The sequence below is a fragment of the Molothrus ater genome, chromosome 1 (assembly GCF_012460135.2).
Source record: "Molothrus ater isolate BHLD 08-10-18 breed brown headed cowbird chromosome 1, BPBGC_Mater_1.1, whole genome shotgun sequence".
NCBI lineage: Eukaryota > Metazoa > Chordata > Aves > Passeriformes > Icteridae > Molothrus > Molothrus ater.
In genome coordinates, this window is record NC_050478.2 from 127,295,308 (window position 1) to 127,318,729 (window position 23,422).

The window sequence follows — 23,422 nt, forward strand, 5'->3', positions numbered from 1 at the left end:
AAACCTAAAAGACTATGTTCCTCTCTTTTTTTTGGCTTCTACCCCCTCCTCCCCCCCTCCTTTTCTCCCCACCCCAATTTAATCCAAATCCTTTGGTTATTCCTAAATTCATACATTGTGTTGTAACTGAATATGAATACTTTTTAAACGGGTTAGGAAATCCCTCATATATTTTCATCACTGTCATTGGGATAAATGTTTCTGAGTGATATGTATTATTTTTATTTCCATGTTGGTGATGAATATAGTTTTCTTCAAGCTACAGAGATTGTACTATTTCACCAGTGTGATCTGTCTTTGAGACTTGCCTTCTATGCTTAAGAAAATGTATGGAAAAAGCTCAGCCTTGCACCTCTGAAGTGTCCCTGCAAGACATTCTGCTGGGTATTTTTCACCTTGAGAAAAATCTCATGTGATGGATTGCTTCCCTTACATTAACCTTCTTGAAGTCACAGGAAAGAGCCTATTGACCTCAAGGGTACAACTTTGGATTTAAAACTGACTTGGAATACAAATCTGTTGTTTCCAGCCTTCACTTAATAATAGTCACAAGAATTATAAAATCAACATTTTCAAAGCCAGTAATGCAGAAACTATGCACTCCTATTCTGATGCATCATCGTATCAGAGCCTTGGTTTGCAGTCACAGCAATTCCACTGAAGTCAGGGAACCCACCATGGCTGGGGGATGACACAGGTGTAATTGGAAATAACTCTAAGTGAGACAATGTGTTTAACAGTTGTAAACCAATTAACTTACAGCACAACCAGGGGCATATGTTTGGGCTTGTGAATCCATAAACATCAATGGGCATAACTCTTTTTGCTTCAGTGGAATTAATTTAGACTCCAAGTCAATGGAGAATTTGGCCCCTCTCTTTGGAAATACAAAACCTACTCCATAATCTCTTTGCAGTTTAGATAAATACAGCTTAATATCTAAGTGGTGATGTTTACACATTTTTTGTGGATCTCATAAATCATAGTACCATTTTAATCATCAGTATTTCTGGATAATTTTCCAATTAATTCAGTAAGCAGGACTGAAGAATTAATGAAATAGCCTTTAGTCACTCCCCAATTTCTTATTGTAATCAGGTGTTCCATAAAGAGCTAGGTCCTGTTTTCCATGTCCTTCTAACAGCTTTACTCAATATATCAATAAATGTGTTTTCAAGCATAATATTCTCTTGGCATAATCATCTGTTCATTCAGAATTACCATCTGTGCCTTGCTCGAGATTTCATTCTTTTATGAAGCTGGCAGTGATGGCAAAGTTCATTTGAATTCCCAGGACATACAACCATCAAACAGTTTGAAATTCTCTTTTCCAAGCCAGTTTTTCACACTGGTAGAACTTTTAAGAACAGAGAATTCATTATTTTTTTGTTGTTGCTGTTGTTGATCCATGTTTCACGAACACTGTCCACCATCCTTCCCCTCCTCCTACCATCATTTTCTCTACCAAGTTCTTAAGTTAGGCTTGATGGATGAGACTCCCTGTGAAGGCCATCAGCACTTGTATTTTAATCAGCAGTACAGATTGCAGTTGACTTAAATGAAGCATATTTCCTACCCAGGGGCTGAGCACATTGTCTCCAAGCAAATAATATTTAAAAATAATCCTACAAAAAGATCCTATATCATATAAGGCATGAGAAAGATCCTGTATCGTATAAGGCATGTACAAGCAAATATCTTTTGAATGCAAAGGTACATATCTTTTCCTTATCATATTTATGAGAGGGAAAGGTTTCTTTTTTCTTCCTTATACTTTACAAGCACTGAATTCACTGCTAGAGTCCTGTAGCTTTTGAACCTAGCAGCTAAAAGACAAGAAACACTCATCTTTTCTTGCTGTTGACTCTTTCCCCTAGATATTTTCAAAATTTCCACATTTCAGTCACAGAATTCTATAGCAGGTGACATGGTAATTTACTTTTCTGCTTATTTTAAGGATCTTTTTTACAAGAAGATGAATGTATGGCCTTATTTCTTGGTACTGTGCAGGTCTTTCAGTCACAAATGGAAGAATTAAAAACCCTGAAACCTCACTAGGAAATATAATGTATTGAAGATACCTAGTTCCTTGAGTTATGTCTGAATCACATCCCCCTTTTTCAGAGCTTTCAGTAACTAATTTCTACAAGATTATCATATATGATTCCCTGCACATTCTGTTGGCAACCTAGCAACCTGACTTGGAACATGAATGTGGAGATTTTTAAGTGCCCAAGTGGTCCTTCTCAGTGTGGAATTCTTTAGGCCAGCAGAGATAGTTATACAGGAGCCTAGAATCTGGAACTGGCCTCAGTGTCCCTCTGCAGGAGTCCATATCTCTACAGTGATCACAATTCCTAATGTTTTGCTCAGAAGGATCTGAATTCCAGGTCACCACAATGGAGTGGAGCACCTGTGACATAGGTAACACAACTTGTAAAGGGGTCTCTGGCCTGAAGAAATAGGCAAAAAGGTGGAACAAGTGCAATTGTGAAGCTGAACTAGAAGCTCAGTTTCACTGTCTGTACTGGGTGCATGCCAGGTTGGTTTGCTGTTGTCATTCACTAGAAATTTCTTTCCATACTGTTTCCCTTTGGTTGTGTGAGACATCCTCAGAAAGCTATTTCTTGGTGATGTGGTTCTAATTCCAGAAAACAACTGCATGAGCAGAGACATGATCCAGACATTTTCATTTGGCTCACATATAGAATAGTTTTCCAGAAATATGGAGAATAAAACTGAATCACAAGCTGGTGTGCAGTGTGCAATGCATAATAATGCATAACATTATAGGCTGGGGACGGTGTGGCTGGACAGTGCTCAGGAGGAAAGGGACCTGGGCTGTGCTGGTTGACAGGTCGGCTGAACGTGAGCCAGCAGTGTGCCCAGGTGGCCAAGAAGGCTAATGGCATCCTGGCTAGTGTCAGGAATAGTGTGGCCAGCAGGAGCAGGGAGGTCATTCTTCCCCTGTGCTCTGCACTGGTGAGGCCACACCTTGAGTTCTGTGCCCTCAGTTTAGGAGGGACGTTGAGACGCTTGAGCGTGTCCAGAGGAGAGCAACGAGGCTGGTGAGGGGCTTGGAACACAAGCCGTATGAAGAATGACTGAGGGAGCTGGGGTTTTTCAGCCTGGAGAAAAGGAGACTCAGAGGTGACCTTATCACTCTCTTCAGCTTCCTGAAGGGTGACTGTGGTGAGCTGGGGGTCGGTCTCTTTCTCCGGGCAACAACAGACAGAACAAGAGGACACAGTCTCAAGCTGCGCCAAGGGAGATACAGGCTAGAATTAAGGAGGAAGTTTTTCACAGAAAGAGTGGTAAATACTGGAATCATCTACCCAGGGAGGTGGTGGAGTCACCATCCCTTGATGTGTTTAAAAAAAGACTGGATGTGGCAGTTGGTGCCATGATCTAGTTGAGGTGTTAGAACATGGGTTGGACTCGATGATCTTGAAGGTCACTTCCAACCTAGAAATTCTGTGATTCTGTGATTCTGTCAGGGAGAGATGAGCCCTGTTTCCCCAGTGCCACAAAGCAGAGTCCTGTGCAGTGAGTGGACTTCTGTGTGCTGAAGTGGGATTATTAACTACTACCTCGAGGAACAGTCTTTTCACTACCTGATGTTAGACATTTTTGCCAGAAAAATTAAGGTGTTTCAAACTGTTAATAATTAAATTATTAAAAATAATGTCAGAATAAATTAAACTGTAGGCTTTTCAGGATGTGTTCCAGAAAGGTAATGGAGCTCCTGCCTTCCAGTAACTTCCATGGAGGCTTTCTATAGCATTGTCACCTTCTTCAGATCCGAGCAGGCAGCCAGTACCACCGGGTGCTGTGAGGGCTGGCTGCTGCTCCAGGTAAGCCAGGAGGGAGTGCAGAGAGGCAGCAGGGCTGGCAGGCACCCAGACACCAGCCAGAACGGGCCGGGGTACTGAGCAGCACGTTAGGGTTGGACCGGATCTGGAGAAAGTGACCAGCCCAGTGAGTGTGCAGGGCTCAGACAGCACCAAGGCCAAGTCAGAAAGCCCTGGCAGTGGGGCTGCACCAGAGCAGGAACAAGAAGCTGCTCCAAGCTCCTGCTGCCAGCAAAGAAGCTGGCCTTGGGCTCAGGACTCACACCTTCACCCTCTAGCTGCATCCCTGGGAGGGCAATGCACTCAGGGCACTGGCAAGGTCTGGGATAAATAGAAGCTGTAAGTTTTAAGTAAAAACTTTCATAATAACCAGCCAAAATAGCTGAAGTGTATTTAGAAAGAAATTTGTTAAGGAAGGCAGTAGTACAAGTTTTTATTGATTCACTCTCAGTTTCTAAATGCCAGTGATTAATTTACACCCTGAAGTGTGACTTTTACCACAGTCATTAGTGGGAACATAGCAGATGTTGAACTCTCAGCAAAGCCAGCAATATAACCTGTGCTGTTTGGCATTACTATGAGGGGAAAAAAAGTAGGAATACTTGTAAAAATGCCTAGTTTAATGACTTCTGTGATATCAGTAAAGGTTCCATAGTTTTTCTCACATTAACAGGGGGCTTTTATTTTTTATCCCTAAAACCTCATCTCCCTGCTATGCTGTACAGATCAGTTTAGTCATATCCTAGCTATTAATACTCTTCCAGCTATAGGTTTAGGGGAATAATAAATATGCATTTCCAAGATCTACTAAAGCAAAGAGAGGGTTATTGTTCTGTATGCTAGATTTCTTGACCCAACAAAAACTGACACAAAAGCTCCCAGGCTTGATTAGGCCACTGGTTTATCTAATGCACTATCTTGTTCACAACTCAGAGAACTCAAATAACAGCATGTTTCTGAATTTTAAACCTATGCATCATAGTGTTCTGCAAATTCACTTTATATGACATAAATAGTCTAAAGTGATCTCAATAGCTTGGAAAATCTGTTTCATCTTATGATTTGGTAGCTTATGATTGCATAGCTTTGACTATTTACTGAGGCACTTGCCAATTTACATCATAAGATGCTGAAAAACACTTCAGAATTTTACTGCATTTTTCACCTGTAGCTTTGAAGCCATCGAAGTTTGGAACATTTCTGGATCCATGCCCACAGCTCACAATGGCTAGTCAAAGATTTTGTAAGGCCTTCTGACTTCACTTTACAAAATACACTGCAAAAGCAGATCAATTTCTCAGTAATGTAGACAGAACTGCATTGTCATCTAAGGAAAACAGCTGGAGTCAAACTCTTGGTATGAGGAGAGAAAGGGCAGCAGGTAGAGCCAATGTTCTGCTCTGCTGGAAGGAATGTGTGACTTGAACATCCCAGGTTAAGAACCTTTGTTCAGTAGATACACTAACTTTGGAAGTTAATATCTCACCATCTACCCTGAACAGAGGAAAATTAGGCTCTAGGCTCCAAAACTAGCAGAGGATTTTCAAATATTGTTTGAAAATGACCAGAAGTGCTTCTGGCTGAAAGGCTCCATGAGAAGCATTGTTTAAAAACACAGAACTGGCAGTTCAAAGACAACTTCTCAAAAACATCTAAGGAAAGGATCAGGTCGAACAATTGATAACTTGTCTTGCAGCTTACAGATAAAATGAGACTTTGAAGATTTAGTGTATCCATTGTAAGGCTCTTTAACTTTTGTTTTTTTTTTTTTTTTTTTTTTTATTTTGTAGTAGTAGTAGTGAGGAAGCTTTGCAGATGCTGAGCCCATGGTGCCTTTACTAATATAATTGTTTTCTTTAGGTTCATACTTGATGATGCTGTTAGGCTTGTCTCCAGATCTGTGGCATTATGGAGACTGAGATGAATTAGGTCTTCCATCACAGACTGCTCCCCTTCAAAGTAAGTTGCATCAGACTCTGCAAAAGCCAGAATTACTTGCTTTGCTCAGGAAAATTTGGCCAAACATCTGTCAACTAAATAGACCTTACCAAAATAAATTCACAGTATATGGAACTAGTAGTATAGCTGTCCCTTCTTTTAGTATAGAAATTATCTCAACTAAGACTGTTCATAGAAGATACTCTTTTGATACATAAAACTTGATGATGTTCTTAAAAAAAAAAAAGGGGAAAAAAGGAAAGTAGTAATAACATCTTTCTAGCGGATTCCTTGTGGTGTACAAGAATACACAGAGGTTACAAAATCTGCAGTCACACAGGGACTGTGTTACCTTTCTTATTGCTGACAGTGGGTTTGAAGCTGGTGATGACAGACCCAACATATTAGCAACTTGATTGGTATTTTATACCACACAGATATGGTGAGGGAAATACCCACAATGTCACCTTGACATGTCACTTCTGAAGTTTCATGAAAGCTGAAAAAAGGCAGGAACTTGCTTTTCATGTAGTGACCTAGTAACTTTAGAGGCCTATTCTTTTTTAGAAATGTAGTGCAAACCAGTATGTTAAATACATGATTAAGTTAAAATGATTTTGGTTTTTTTTTTGTGCTTACAGAGGACACATAGTCCTGATTGTCATTGCTGTGCTCTGGGCACTACACAGCCAAAAGCAAACAGGCAGATAAAGTAGTCATATTAGAGAAAGAATGTCAGCATAACCAACTGCTTGTTTGTTTCTGCTTGCACCAATCTGCCAGAAATGCTGGAGCCAATGCATTCTACCAGATTGTTCACACTTAATTCAATCCCTTTATTTCACAGATCTTTGTCCATAAAATGTTGTGTTAATTTGGAAGCCAAGGGAATGCCTTACACTTCCTCATCCATGCAACAAGTTATATACTTTTACATGCATACTGCACACACACACACACACGCACACACACGCATAAATATACATATATATATATAAGCACAGAAACAAATGAAGAGCTTTGTTTTGGTTTTTTTCTTTCTTCATCACTTTAAGTATCAGGAAGGGTGACATTGCCTAAATAACTTTTATTCACAGCAAGTGATATAATTATGTGATGCCACAGTTATCAGCTACTAGGTGGATTGTGCATTCTTGATACCTGTGTATTCCTATGCATATTATTTTTGACAGCTTTTGACAAAGGAAAATTATATTTGAATTTTTTAAGGAAACATGGTTCAGACAAAATCAGTGGCAAAGGGTAAATGTACTTAAAGAAGTGTGGGTTTACTTCTTTGTTGTAGAAATGGCTGATTTCCTTTTCTGCATAAAAATATTTTATGATAATTACTATGAATGGAAAATACATCTAGTCTGACTTCAAAGTTTCTTATCCCAGATGATAAAATGTTATTAGTAACTTTGGTCAGGAAAATTACTGTGAGTACACAGGCGAAGACTGTGTCTTTACTTTTCATATGAATTGCCAGTGGTGTCATATCAAAGATGTGGTAGCTGGGTAAACTAATGCTGAGTTTTGCACAAAAAAATATTTCTTGTGAGACATTTACCATCCATTCTAACATTGTCAATCATCTTCAGCAGCAACAAATGAATTCTAAGTTTTAACCCAAAACCTAATGATAGCAGAGAAGTTCTTATTACAACTTAGCAGGAATAGGCTTTGAGTGTACATTGGGTGCACCAGGTCTGATAATAGCTCATTTCCCTTTCTGAGCAGAGGATAAGAAGTCTCAATATATTGTTGCACCTGAAGCATGAAATTACTTATTTTTAAGACCCAAATTATAAACTTCTAAAACAAATAAAAGGAAAATTTTTCTGGAAGAATAGTTGTTATGACTGAAGGCCTGTACCAGCAAAGTAACTGACACCCTACACCCATGACATCAAGCAAATACAAATGTTTATTTTTCTCTTTCTAACCTGATGAACATGGTATAATTTCATCAGGATCTTAAACTAATGAAGTCTAATGGAGACAGCTGACTGGGAAGCATTCCATGTGCATTTTGAATAAAATGCTCCTGTGTGTTTTCTCGATGTGTATATGCATTGCAAATCTGATTCCATGTATTCAGAGCCATATGTTACAACACTTCACAAAATAATGTCATATTTTACATTGTGATTTTACAGGCTTTCTTATTATTTAACCATCCTTAAGATTATAATTATCCAAATTATTTAACTGCAAGCACAAGCTAATAAAGGATTTCTTTTACCAGGTTGCTGAACATCACCTTGCAATGCCATTGCTTTTCATCCAGCCACATCTATGATTGGTATAATTTCTCTGTCCTTAGCTAACTGGATTTTTAATTCTCAAAGCAATTCTTTCACAGTGAGGATGGATACAGTAATTTTTAAGAGAGTGAAAAATCCTTGTTTTATATATACAAGGAATAACCCCCCCTCACATTTCATTTTGATCTTTGCTTTACTCCCCAGCTGCCTGGGGAAAGAAGGACATTTGGTGCAGGTGAATGACAGAGCTCAGGGAGGGCAGGAGCATGGATGTGCTTCCTCTCTCCTGCAGAGCTCCTCTCTCCTCTCTCCACCTGAGTTTCTGAGCCACATCTCAAAGACACAGAGTGCCCATTGACTACATGGAAATCAATACCATACAAGAGGACTTTTGATTAGTTTCTAAATTAAGATGAATTAGTGTTTTGTGTCTGTTTTGAGGGGACAGTCCCAGCTGCCAAGGCGTGACTTGTGGTGAGCCTTGCTGGAGGAGCCTACAGGGAGCATGGGCAGATCCTCAAGCTTCCATGGATAAAATTTGTTTTCCCACTCCACCATTGTAACTCATGCATAGAGGATGAGAAAATAGGTAGTATATTATTAGCTGATAATTAACATTGAGGAGTATTCATAGGCTCAGTTAGTTAGAGGTAGTTTAGAAGAAATTATGCCTAACACTGCTTGCAGGTGAGAATTTCTGCCTCTGACTCCATGTAGGAGTTCAAACTCACCCAGGCAGAGTCTTTGACTTTGAATCATTTTTAGGGTTTTAAGACATAGGGAGGATGTCCCTTCCATGGTTACAAGTGTGCTTGTCAACAAAAATTCATGACTGGGTCTGTGGAAACCTAACTTTTTTTCATAAGAACTTAGGACATTTCACACAACACCTTGGTACTAGTATGCCAGAAGTAATTAAAATTTACTATAATGTGTGTATTTTTTGTATTTTTTCATATATTAATGATAATGTACTCAGAGAGAATACACATATTAACTGCAATATTTAGACAGTGTAAATTTTTCTTTGTTCTCCTCTACAACTAAATTTTATTCTTATCAATATAGCCTGCAACTTTTTTTTGCATGACACAGCATCTTTCTAAAGCTGAAGTTTAGAAAAAATCCTGTTTGAAATTTTGCTGGCATACGCAAACCTGCCATCTATGGAGAAATTGGAGGCATTTCAAGTGACTGATACACAATAACAGTGGCAGATTTGCAGTGATCTCAGCAAATTAACATTAAGTATGAGTCTTAAACCACATCAGGACAAAGAAGAGATCAGAAGGATCAGTTTCTAGGAGATAGACTCTCATGTATATTATCTGCTAAACCATAAAACCAGGAGGACTTTTTAGAATGGATTTTCCAAAAGGTCTTTTTCTTGGCATTCAGTATAAAGAGACACAAAATTTCATTATGGGTCCTCCAGTGCATTAGGGAAGTGCATTGTGATTACTCTGCATCATCCTGGCAGTATGAGATACCAGGACTATCACAGATCAAGATTATGAAGTTTTCCCCAAATTCAGAGCTGCATCCCAGGTACTTGCCAAGTCAGCATAGGTAGCAGTAAAGGAGCGGCAGCATAAAATCAAATATTCTCATGTGACTGTAGAGGCAGTTTCCTGAATCTCCAGATGTGCATCACAAGTGAACACATTGTAAGAACTCTACCTGAGATTGTGTAGGTTTGCCATGACAAGTCAAAATTTGTTTTTATGGTTATGCAAGCCTAATTATTTCTTACTTGGTATGAGAAGAAGAATCTGACCATGTAACAGCCCATAAAACTGCTGTGAGAACAAATGGGGGGAAAAGGTCAGTCACATAGGCAGCTCATGCTACCCCTGAATTCTTTGCAGTAGTCTACAAACCGTGCAATGCATTCTGAAATATGGCATCAGCTAAAGATGCACAATGTCTCTTGAGTGTAACTTTTGAGGGTAGTATCAGGTTCCTATTTTCTGTACTGTGTTTGTGTGGAAAGGTTTTGGTAGCTGGGGATTACAGGGTTGGCTTCTCAGAGAAGCTTCTAGAAGCTTCCTCCATGTCCAACAGATCCAAGACAGATATGCTGCTGGTCAAGGCTAAGTCCATCATCAGTGGTGGTAGTGTCTCTGAGGCAATGTATTCAAAAAGATGAAAAAAAACACCTGTGCATCCAACTGCAATCAGAGAGGAGTGAGACTATGTGAGAGAAACAGCTCTGCAGGCACTGAGGTCAGTGAGGAAGTAGTGGGGAGAGGTTTTCCAGGTGCTGGAGCAGAGATTCCCTGTACCCTATGGTGAAGACAGTGGTGAGGCAGTCCCTGTGTCCATGCAGCCCATGGAGGTCCATGGTGGAGAAGAGGGATGCCCAAAGGAGGTTGACACCCCACCAGAAGCTCAAATGCCAGCAGGCTTCTGGCCAGGTCTGTGGAGCCCACACTGGAGCAGGTTTGCTCGAAGGACTTGTGATCCTGTGAGGGACCCACGCTGCAGCAGTAGCAGAACTGTAACCTGTGGGAAGGACTCACACTGGAGAAATTTATGGAGAACTGTGTCCTGTGAGAGGAACCTCACTCTGGAGCAGTGTGAGAAGACCTCCCCCTGAAGGAAAAGGTAGCCTCCATCACCTTGCACCACTGGGGAGGAGAAGGTAGCAGAGAAAATCAGGAGTAAAGTTAGGCTGAAGAAGAAGGTGGGGAAGGAGGTAAGATGTTTTTAAGATTTGGGGATTTTCTTCATTGTCCTACCATTTTTTTTCCCCCCAAGCCTGTTTTGCTCATGATGATAACTGCTGAATGAACTCTTACTCTCCTTATCTCAACCCACAAGCCTCTTTGTATCTTTGTCTTCTGTCACGTTGAGAAGTGATAGGGTGGCTTTGGTGGACATCTGGCATCCTATTAGGGTCAACCCATCACATGCAGCAAATTCTACTGAGGTAGCTACACTGATAGAAATACTGATTATACACCAGCTGGTTTTATCCATTTTGTATTTGCATTTATGTACATGGTGTCCTCTTCACAGTTGTGCAAGTATTTATATGCTTAGTAGTGAAAAAACCCATCATAACTTTTCAAATAAGATGAGTCTGTCTTTAAAACTGGAGATGAAATGACGAAATAACAAGTCTGTGACTCATCATTGCTAGTACATTGTTATTGTCACCTCCACAGCTAGACCAATACCTTTTGAGACCTGCTTATTTTTAAGGACTTACATAAGCGAAATGACCAGGGGCTTACAGCACAGTTTATCTCTCCTGGAACAATTTTTTCTGTTCTAGCACTGTAAACTTGTGATCTCCTTTCTGTCTATCTTTTTTCTTCTGGCTATGCAGTGCAAGATGTGTAATATTTGATATTTCTTTTAGATTACTGATATCTTAATTTATTGTCATGTCCATTTGATTTGGTTCTCTACTTACTTTCCTTCCTAGAGGTAGTGAGAACAGAGTTTCATTTTGCTTTTGACAAACTACCTCTTCAGTGACAGTATCAGTGCTGGAGAAATTGTCAGGTTTGGGTTTTTAATTTTGTGCTAAAGAGACTGATGTGCATAACAACTGTGAATGCACTCTAAATAGATCCTACTTCCATTTTGCTTCTACGTTAATAGGTATCAACTTTGTTACTGTGTAGGATTCAGCATCAGTTTTGAAAAACTACATTTTCATTGCTTACATTCCATTTCTTTAATATGTCTTAGTCCTCAGGCTGTATTTGATGCCACAGATCCTGGGTTCTCTCAATTATCTGATCTTTTAATTTGCTCAGGACCTTATTTTGACAGCCTCATTTCAAATGAGCAGTTCTTTACTCTCACTATTTACTATTACTCACATTGAAATCAATTGGCATCTTATAGATCATCTTCAGGGCAAAGATAGCAAAAATTTGTTTTCCCATACAGAAAAGTAATAGTTTCTACTGGTTTTTATTAAATGATGCATTTCAGGTTACCTATTTGCCTATATATTGTAGCCATTGGACTGTACCCATTGAATAGCTTTCGAATCCAGAGTCCCCTGACTCTCAAGAGGAATCACTAGTACCATTTTCCCTGAGACAGGTTTTTCACAAGGTGGTGATATCTGTTTGCTTTTCAAAAATTTATTTCTTCTCTCTTTCTGTCTGTTTTTTCCTCATACTCATTTGCTTCTTGATTTCCCCCTTGTTTTAATTTAATTTATTCTTTACTGTATTCAGCTAGTTGTGCAAGTTAACTTGTGAGACTGAAACTCTGATTTATCTCACTGAATTTTAAAAATCTGAGGTTCCAAATTTAGGAATTTATGATAAATTAAGAAACACCTTCAGTGATTCAGGCTTTCTAAAATTTCAGTAGTCCCTTGAACATGATTATTCCTCTGTACTTACTATAAAACTCCTGAAATAGGTACTTCAGTTATTGAGGTTGTAGGTGGAGTGAATCTAAATGCTATTTCAAGCTTTCATGCATCAGATGAATGACTGTGTTTCTGGAGAAGTTATGTCAATTGATAATCATGTTTCTAATCTGGGTTTGCTTGACTTTAACTCCCAGCAACTGCATCTTGCTGCTCCTTTGGTAAAACGGAATGAGATTGTTAAGCAAATTATCCAATCTCCAAATAAACTTCCCATCTGTCTTGAAAACCTCTTTTATTTTCCTACTGTTCTTTCTGCAGTGCTGACAGTTTAACAGAAAGCAGCCTTCCAACAGTGCCACGAGCTGCAGGAATGCACAAAGGTCCCTCCATGCCTCAGCTGTTTCATCTTCATGTGTCCAACAGTTGCATTGAGTCTCTCAGGCACTGGCGACATAGCTCCTTCTGAGGTCCTGAATCTTTTGCTTTTTCTCTCAAATATCACATCTTCTCATGCAAGATAATGGCCAGTTGCTGCTCATGAATGCTTGATTTGTGCTTGGCTGTTTCACCTGTGCGCTGTTGGCATGGGTACCCCTGGGCAATGGGGCCATGGAGCTCTGCAGAGCTGTCTCCCCTCTGCAGAATTCTCTCAAGTTATGACTCTTTAACACTTCTGCTCCATTTTAAGAAGACAAAATATTTGAGTCCCAAGCTATACCTCGATTCTGTTCAGGCAATTATTTCTATAGAAGTGAGCCTTAAGAAATAAACCCTCAATGGCAGTAAATGCCTCACCTTCAGAAAGTCATTCTCCAGAAATTCTAGGTGAGTTTAGTAGCAATGTAAGAACTGATACAAAGAACAGTGTATGTTATGTGAGAAAAACATTCTGTAATTATAGTAATCCTAATATCAGAATCCCTTCCTGTGCACAATATTGTATTCCAGGACAAACTAATGTACATACATTTCTGATTTCAGTATTGCTCAAAATCTCTGTTTACAGGACCAGAAAATCTTTCTAATGTTCAAGTAATTTTTTTCTTTATAAATTATGCTGGTCCAAATGTTACTTTTTAGCTACAGGGCTCTGATGCAGCTGATGCTGTCTCACTCACACCAGTAAGTCTTTTTCCTGGACATTTCTGTCGTCTGCAAACCATATGTACTTTTTAACAATATATTTATACCCTCTAAGTGATTCATTGAACCAGCGTATTTTTTCTCCCTGTTTTTCTGGTAAATTCAAATTAACTTGTGCTGCAGTGAAGAAATGAAAAACAAGTGCATCATGTAATCCATTGTTTATACATAGAATCAATACATCTAATAGAGATGTAAGCTCTTACTGCATGTGAACTTTCTGTCTACCTTGTTCACTATTACAGAATATTGGAATTGAAGACACCAGCTTCTCACAGGCTAACAGTTTTCATGGGATTCATACAACATTTTCATTTCTGCAGGTAGACATCAATCATATCATAGTTTATCACAGTGGGTAGATTTTTAGTTTTCTCTGCAGGTGAAGCATGGTAGATATAAAAAGGTATTCACCCAGTAACCTCCAGAAATCTTATCTCTATTACACAGTGCACAGGTAAATATGCAGTATTTGTGTTAATAATTTTCAGCAGTGTAAGTTCCCTGAAGCTGTTGTTTCACATCAGCCCCCAAACAAATGTGGGTACTGACCAAAGCCTGGCTGCTCCCTTTTGCAGCTGATAAACCAGGGTTCAGCTGTCCAGGAGTGAGACCCACTTTGGTGAAGCTCAGTTTGGTAACTTAAAACTGGTGTTTCAGAAGAAGAAAATATTCTTGAGCTGAAAGTGAATTCATAGGCTAAAGGCATGTGACAGAAAGAAATAAAAATACATAGGTGCTTATTGAGCTAGTATTAGTGAGTCTTAAACTCAGGAAAAGCAGAGTGAAGGAAAGGTAAAAAATCATGAAGGTGAAAAAAAAGCAGTGTTGGAGGTTTAGCCCAGGTTTTCAATATGAGCAATTTGCAATGAGTGATGGAAGCCAACACTTCCCTGCTGAGCTCTTCACCATCAGACAGCAACAACATTCCTCAAATGCCTTTGTTTGGGTCTTGAAGAAATTGATGCTTAGCCTTATATTATTTTAGTCTTGCCTCTCTACTGTGTAAATAACTGCTATATACTCATAAATAGTTCACAAACTTGCTTTCAGAAGGTCTGTATGTACCCAAACCAAATTGTTCAGGTATTATGCCTTTTTCAAAGGTAGGAAACAACATATCTCTGTTGTGTTGCATAGACACATACAGACACACTGGTCTTTACAGATTATTTCTCATTAGTAATTCAGCAATTTAAATTCTTTTACACTGGTACAAATAAGATGAGGTGATGAAAAGCAGTGATCCAGATGTCATTTAGATGCACCAATTGCAACAAATTAATTTCCTACCTGTTTTCTTTAACATCCTTGAATGGGTTTCAATCATACCAGGTTCTGGGAAGATTAAAAAAAAAGCTCATGTTAGAGAGGAAAGTTTGAACATAGCTTTCCCAGAGGGATACTTTGTTAGTTTGATTGATAAACTCCAAATAATTGTTATTGTCATATCTACTGCTAACAAATGTAGAATTTGTGTCTGTGTATCTGTTCATGTGTGTGTATGTGTGTGTGCACATAGAAAGGTAAAGGTAGTTGTGCTAGAAATTTTCACACCGCTTCGGTCATTTGTCACCCACAGAATGTATATTCCTATGCACACTGAAGCATATTACAATTTCCAATGGGAAAAGGGAGTCTTTCAAATGAACACTAACAGCCAAATGCTAGGATTATCACTTGTCTTCTCTTTGTAATTGTAATGTAATTGACATCTTACATTATATTTCCATTTCAAAGAAACAAGGAGCCCTATTCAGCAGCTGTGCAATCACTCTCCAGTTACCACTCACATTTAGTCTACACAGATATTCCTGCTGGCCCAGGTTTTAGATTTCACTTCTGTATTAGAATAAAACAGATTCATTTTAAAGCTCAGTAATCATGCAAGTGAAAGACATTTTTAATGGCAGAAAAAAAAAATCACATTAATTCCTGAAATTATGATAGCCAGTGCAGTGCACACTGTCGTATCAACACAGGATTCTAAAAATAGAGCTACTGTCATGATTAGTTTTGGCTTAGATCTAATAGCAGTTTAATGCATGCAGTATCACTTAACAGCTTTCTTAATGTAGTTGTGGTCCACATATCTGCGAAAATAAAATATTCAGTAGCATTACTTTTTTATCCAAAGGAGTCGGCCAAACTCTTCCAGTTATACTGTATCTACTTCTTCAGATAATAATCAGGTTTCCCTCTGGAAATTGACAAATTAATTGTTTGCTATTCAAGCAGATTTCCTACTAAAAATGTGTGACCTGAAGGACATCATCATAGGAATAGGAAGTCAAGTTCCTGACTGAATTATAATTGTGGAAATTTTAGTTTTGTATTAGAATGCAATCTGAAGATAGTGATTTTCATTGATTCAGAGAACAAATAATACAGTCTTGATGACTTAGAGAACCTAACAGGAATTATGATGTCTACAGGCTGCAAAAGACTGTGAAGACCCCTGCACAGCACATGTAGCCCAGCTCTCAAGCACATAAAGTTTCTATTAATACTAGGACACAGCCTGTGTGGTCTAAAAGGAAAAAGACTAATAAAAATACAAAATACAGAATTATTGAGAGACAAAATTTAGACTAAGAGGATATGATATACTTAATAAAAGCCACTGCAGATCTGATTTTTCCTGAAGTAATAAAAAAAAATTATTACTACCTCAGAGCTAAGACACAAGGGGAAAAATCCCTTCTTTACAATTGTGAATGAAGAAAAAAGAAGGTGGCCCACTTATTTTTTCATTCAAGTATTGTAGAAATGTTCTAATAAAATGCTTATTCTGTATATCCTTCATGTTAAACTCTTGCATTGGTTTTCTCCAGGCAGTTTTCTATGTAATATAACAGAGAATTTATTGATTATCTTTTAAAGGATAGGTTTCATATTTTACTTATTGGTGCAATGAGATTTGTCTCCCATATTTGTGAAGACACTTTAATAGAAAGGCCCCATTCTAAATTCTAAAAGAAAACTTTCTTTGAGAGCTCATGCTGGTAATCTAATGCAGTTTCAAAACTTGACAAAATGAAGTGAAAATATGTAGATCAAAAAGAAAAAGCAAATGCTGCTTGAAATGAAGTATCTCAGTAACAGAGAGGTAAGGGTTTAGATTTTCTCAAAAATATTAGTATTTCATGTGGCATATAAATTGTACGTTCCATATGCCATTTAAGGAGTATAGGGAATTCTCTGAGAAGTATCAGAGTATCAGCATCCATGCTGCTTTCGGATTTACTTTGCTTGGACAGCAGAAAAGTGTCTATCCAGGTGTTTTGAAGACACTTTGAGCCTTAAGTTGTATTTTTGAATCTCTGTATGAGTAGTCTGTAATTTAGACCTTGCTAGCTCTATACTCAACATGGTTGCCTCACTGAAGGATCACAGACTCCAGTTCTTAAATTAGCTGTCACATGGACTGCAATGTGGAGTTCATGAAATGAGCTTTCTGAGTATGGAAACTCACTTTAGGCTCTTATTTGCGTCTTAAGCCCACCAATAAAATTATGTATTTGTCTATTCACCAGACCTTTTCCTTTATAGGTCCAGGATTCCACAGTTATGAAAACATTCATTTATTTATTTTACTTCCAATTGAAGAAATCTGATTAGCATAAATTCTGATGAATAAGTTAGACATCTTTAAATATGACAGTCTTACATACAAGCTTTTTGTAATTGTTGATTTGGAGCTTCCAAGTGTTGTGGTTTAGCTCTATCTCTTTACTAAGCCCCACACTTTTACTTGCTTGATTTCCCATCCCTCCCTGGTGGAGAATAAGAGGAGCAAAAGTGAAAAAAAATCATGAGTTGAGATAAGGACAATTTAACAGGTGAAGTAAAACAGTGGAATTCATTCACCATGCCCCATGGGCAGGCAGGTGCTCAGCCATCCTCAGGAAAGCAGGGCTCCTCCCTAAGGGTGCTTAGGGAAAACAGATGGCATCAGTGAGAATGTTCCCCCACCCTTCTTCCTTCTTCCCCAGCTTTTTGTGCTGAGCAAGACACCATGGTGTGGGATATCCCTTTGGGCAGTTGGGGTCAGCTGTCCCTCTTGTGTTTCCTCTCAGCCCCCTCACTGGTAGGGAAGGGTGAGAAGCAGGAAAGGCCCAGCAATAAGGAAAACATCCCTGAATTAACAAGACTGCTTTCAACACAAATTCAAAAAATAAACAAATACCAGGTACTATGGAGAAAAATACCTCAGACAAAACCAGCGCATGCAGTTTCACTACTTTTTTCTCTTATTGTAGCTAAAATAATTTAAATTACATAAATAATATATTTCCCATAAAATATACTGGCTACATGATGGGAGTATATTTATAAAACAACTATGGCTTGGTTTGCATAAAGTTAAAGCATCTCTGCCCAGGCTATTTTATCTGTATTTATTCTTTGAGTATGTTTCTGGACAGACCTACATGCCAGAGAAATAGTGATGAAAAGACTGTTGTCAAATACAGTCACACTAAGAAAAACTGAAAACCACTAGCTTAATCCTGTAATGACCTTGATTGTATTAATTCTGGACTGGATGTAATTGCTTCTGGAGAGTCACAGTACTACTTCCTTCCTTGTGCTGGAAAATTATGTTCCTAGATGAGTCAACCATGGGTTTGAAGCTTTGCTGCAGAGTTAACTCACATTATCTTAAACTGGGTTACAATAAATGGTTTTCTCGAAAAAAATAAAAAAAAAGGAGAGAAAGTGATTGAGAGAAAAAAAAAGAAAATGCATGTAAACTGCCCATTTGTGCTGCTAAATTGAACCTAGTCTTTGAATTTATAAGCAGGAAGCAAATTTATAACACTTCTTTGCTTGTTTAGTCTCTGAGTTCAGTTCCTGTCCAGAGAAGGACAAGGTGATCACTGAGGTACTGTCACCCACAGTCAGAAAAGGCCAACTAAGTTCTGACCATGGTGAAATCTTCCCCCTAGCAAACAAGGGTCACCAGCTAATCCACACACCTAACTGAAAGGGTTCTAGGAGGGTTTGAATTTGCATCTCAATTTCTCGATCTCTGTACCAGGGTCACACAACCAAACTTTCTGAATTATGTAGTAGTTCCCCACATTCAGGTTGTCATTACCTATCAACAACCTGTACTCAGAGGTCAGATCAAAACAAAGTAAGATTCTTTTTTCAAATTTTGATAGCCATAACAACAAACTAATTTGAAAGTTAGGAACAAGAAAATATTGATATGTAAAGGGAATAAAAATATTCACCCTTTGGTCAAAATTGCTTTGTCATCATGAATGGCATTCTTTGCCATTCTTTGCCATTTGTGTAACATCATATAAATATTGATGAGTGAGTAATCTTTTAAATTCTTAAGTGTGGTGAAGTGTTTTCATTAATTTGTATTAAAAATGTGTATATGTTGTGCAAGCTTTTTTTTTGTCTTCTATGTAATTAGTTCTTTTCAAAATTTATGGTAAAAATTAGCTCTACCTATTATGATTTTCATGTAGAGAAGTACAGTTTAAGAATCAAGATATATTTTCTTCTATATCATTCTTGTACCTGTTAATAGACTTTTCTCTTACAGTATCACCTTTTTTTAGCTTGAAATATCCGATAAGTTTTAATTAGAATTTTTATTTTGATCTCATTCAACTCTAAGTAACAAATTATCCTAGTGACAAATTTAATGAGCATAATCTTGGAAATTTCCCTATGCAATATTCTTTTCTTTCTTATAATCAATTTTGCATCCTCTGCCTGAAAAGGATCTGAAATGATGTGATCTTTTTACTCCAATGACATCTAAAGCTAAGAACAATCAGGGGCATCCTAGGCTTCTTGGAAAATGTCTTCAGGAATCAAAGGAATTAACATGAAAATGTATCAAATTAAAATATCATCCATCTGAAATGATGAGTGGTACGTGTTCAGAGAATGGAACCAATTTGCTCATCTTAAAGTACAATTGCTGTCACCATGTGGTTTTCTGACTGAATCATTCCACTTCTTTTATTACACATACTTTGGCTGATATAGTAATATTCCATTCTCACAATGTTCCACATTAGTAAGCCTCCCATTGTTTCACATAGTGGCATTTCTAAGATGAGCAAACTGCTCACTGAGAAAAGATGCCTTTCCTTTTATCAGACCATTAGGAATAAAATCTTGATCATTAGGATCAAACTTGTTGCTGTCTCAAAAACTTTATGCAGCATTGCCACCAAAGAAATTATATTGCATAATTAAAGTCAATAAAACAGGGACTTTTGTTCAGAAATCTTAGAGGTGGATTGAAAAAATTAAAAAAAAATTCAAAAATAAGAAAAATTCCTCTCTTTTTTGCTTTTTCTTAATCCATCTAAATTGCCAGCTGTTGGGTTGGTGAGAGAAACTCTGATATCCAGTTAGAATGGATAAGAGGGTGAGAATTTGGCTTATAATACAATTTGCTTTATCTTAGATGGTTAGACACGGCAGCAAAATTCTGATTTCACAGTAGGTCACTAGAAGACACTGACATTTCCATGAGTCATTGCAGGGGTGGATGGGGTGGATGACAAACCTTTAAAATGGGAAAGGAGGCATAACCCAAACTTTCTAAGAGTTGTGCTAGTTCCCCTGGGAAGCTCTGCCATCTTGTGTTCAATGAGAAGATAAATCTGGTTTCCCCAGAGGACAGAAACTGTAGGGCTTTGTGAGTTCTAAAATAAGTGCAGGCATAAACTCATCAGCTTCTGACCACAGTGTAAGGGTAAATTCTTAGACTGGCTTGTCTTTATGACCGTGGGTGATACATTTAATGTCACACATGAGTTTGTACTAGTTTATCAAACTCCAGTTTGCCTCAACTGGGCAAGATTAATGCCTTTGTGATAGGTAATGCAGCTAGCCACCTGAGCTTGTCCTCACATTTACAGGATTATGGCACTACTTAGAGAGTTCATTCCTGTAGATTCCCTCTAACAAGTCAGGAGACAAAGTGCTTCTTTAGTTGCTGAGATGTTAGCTGTAAATTGAATCAGACGATCACTTGTTTGTGCTGAAAAAAATTGAATCATGTCAGTCACTAATGGATTAGCTGATAATGCTATTAAGGTACAGACAATATTGTGAGTGACTTCTGGAGCCTGCAGAAAGAAAGCTTTAAAGTCCTGCTTCTGAAGAATCCTTCAGAAGTCTTTCTAGAGAAGGAAATTACGGCAAAGCATAGGATGTTATGTGGCAAAAAACAAGGGACAATGCTGACTTGTGAGAGATATAAGGCAGAAGGGTTGCTTTCCCAGAGGTGTATGACATGTGTCTGTGAATCATGAGTTTGCTGGCTTTGACAGTTTGCCTCCATTTAGCTTATTTGTTTTAGGAAAAATTTTGCTTTATATGAGAAGCTTGAGAGATGGAAAGTTAGCTGAAGACTTGAAGAGGGCACAGCAGGATCACTGGAAGATATGTATTTTTAGTGTAAATCCTAATTGCTGTATCATTGCTATACGTAGCCCTGTGTTTGTTTATTGGTGTGTCACAATTTGGCTTTTTAATATGCTTGGGAAAATTATTGTTTTTGTGGCAGTTCTTGGAAATTTTATAAATTTCTAGGTTGTCCTAGTACTTGAACTAGAGTTCAGGAAACAGATGTTGCTCAAGTAAGCACAACCAAAGCAACAGCTTGACTGAGAGATCATAGCTACTGATTTTTTGGAGGGGACCAACTAAGTTTTCAGACCTTCATTACTTGGATTATGTCTTAGCTGTACTCTTAGCAAATCAAACTTGCTAACTTGAAAATCACTGATAGTCTTCAATGACTACCATGGATAAATACATATACTCCTTAGTACCTTGCAAGAGGAGTTCCAGGGATCGCATTCATGAAAAAGAATATCTACCTTCTGTAGATATTGATTAGTTTCTCCTTGCAAAGAGATGATGCTCTTCTCTCTGTTCATGTGGATGCTTCTGCCCATGTAACTTTTCCAGGGAGGGTGGTCTTCACTGTGCCCAGAATATTGGACATGGCATATGTGGAAGTGCAGGGTGCTGTGCTGTGTGCACACGAGTCCTGCCCTCTTTAAACTATGGTCTTGCAGAGTGGAGTGATGGTGGTTTTAGTCTAATGCTGATAACAAATAAAATAATTCTGTGGCTGATTTTACTTTCAGAAGCATGTGGGTAGCAATGAGCACCTCTGTTTTCTAAGACTCAATACAAACTACATAGCAAAAGCAAGCTAGAGAGTTAATTTTCTGAAGATAAGCACATGCTTCTGTTGAACTATGTTGAATGGAAACCTGAAACTCAGTCTGTTGTTTAGGTTTTACATTTATCAGAGAAACAAACACTATTCATGTTTTTCTGCTGATGTAAACCAAAACAAAAATACCACAGGAAAAGAATCATTAATGGAAAAAAATGAGATGCATACAAATGTAACTGTAAAGGAACTTAACTTTGGCAACAAATGAAGGTGAAACTGCTTGGTGCTTGAATGTCTGTCTATGTCTCCAATGTCTAAGTGGAATAACAGCCTTTTACAGCCTTTTCACAAGCTGGTACATTAGTTGGTACAACCTGGCCTTTCAGTGTCAAGGAAGTGGATAATAATTTTTTTTTTGGTCTCATTTTGAAGCCTGAATTGAAGGAGTGTGACTCATCAGTGTAACAAGCAAGAGATGGCTAATATGATATTTGTAGTACCACTCTCTCATGCATTTTTGGCTTTAAAACTGAAGTGCTTTAACCTCTCTAACCCTGTGAGCCATTTTGGCTTGAAGTGTAGATTAGTTTGTAGTCTCCAGTGTTTTCTGCCCTGATTATCTGCTCACACTGCTACTTCCTAGAATGTCTGCATTGCAGGTACTGCAGTTCACATTTAAGTTTTCCTGGATATAATGGTGATACCTGTCACTGTTCTCTTTGAGAGGATAAGTATGGAGTCACAGGGAGTTACTGGAGTTTTGCAGCCCTTTTTTTATAAATGGCATTCTACTTTATGCTTTTAAGATGTTATATATTTTTGAAATTAGTCAATATTTTTTCAGTGTTTAAGTCTTATCTAACATGTTACACAAAATTCTTGTCTTCTGGATCCAGCAGACTGTCACCATGAAACCAAAAATTCCTTTCTTTTGAAAATATTTCATAGCTGGATTGCTGTCCTACCTGATCTAAATTATTCTCCTTATTTCTGAAATCCACTTGTGTTCTTGTGTTTCCATGCCAAGAAGTGAGATCTAGTAGTAATTTCAAATTAAAGAAACAAGTAATTAGTTCCTGGCACTCATAGTCATTCCATACATATATGCAGGCCAATATTTTGTAGAAGTGAACAACAGAACAAGATAGAAAAAATGCTGTTCTCTGCATAATGACTGGAAGAGTTTAAAGTATCATTTAAATATCACTGAAAAACTGAAAAATAGAGGATGGTCCAATATTGAACCACTGAAACTGCAAAAATATTATTAGATTATGAATCTAACACAAAAATATCATACCAGAACACAAAGTACACTCCTGTTTTCTTTACAGTGGCTGAAGAGGGCAGCAATATTTGCTGATTTTCAAGCAGGTGTGAGAGCAAATATGCTGCTTTACAGAAGCATAAAAAAGGGATGGTATAGGTTAATCATTGCAATAAATGTGCATGGAAATATACTGACATATGATCAGAATTTAAAGGCCCATTTCAGATGCTTTCTCTACCCAGAAGTTCCCATTGTGATATTTCTGGTCAGGCTAATTAATCAGTTCATTAGATAAGGTACTAGACTCTTCTGAAAACTTGATTACTGTTTTCAAAAAAGTGTGGAGGCAGGCTTCTGAAAATATGAATCACATAATGAGATTCTTCTGCTCCTTTAATCTGGGTGTAATCTGAAACCAATATAAGTCACTGA

General features: G+C 38.0%; 1 protein-coding gene across 8 annotated transcripts in view; it reads right to left on the minus strand.

Annotated features, from left to right (window-relative positions):
• OXR1 (oxidation resistance 1) overlaps positions 1 to 23,422 on the minus strand; it is a 355,346-nt gene that overhangs the window by 313,831 nt on the left and 18,093 nt on the right. For 7 of the 8 annotated variants that reach the window (XM_036378717.2, XM_036378727.2, XM_036378721.2 and 4 more), the window contains one exon: positions 14,841 to 14,885. The exons of the other annotated variant lie outside the window; for it this stretch is intronic. In XM_036378717.2, the coding sequence (XP_036234610.1) occupies positions 14,841 to 14,885 (45 nt within the window). The remainder of the gene's footprint in view (positions 1 to 14,840; positions 14,886 to 23,422) is intronic. 8 annotated transcript variants of the gene reach the window in all.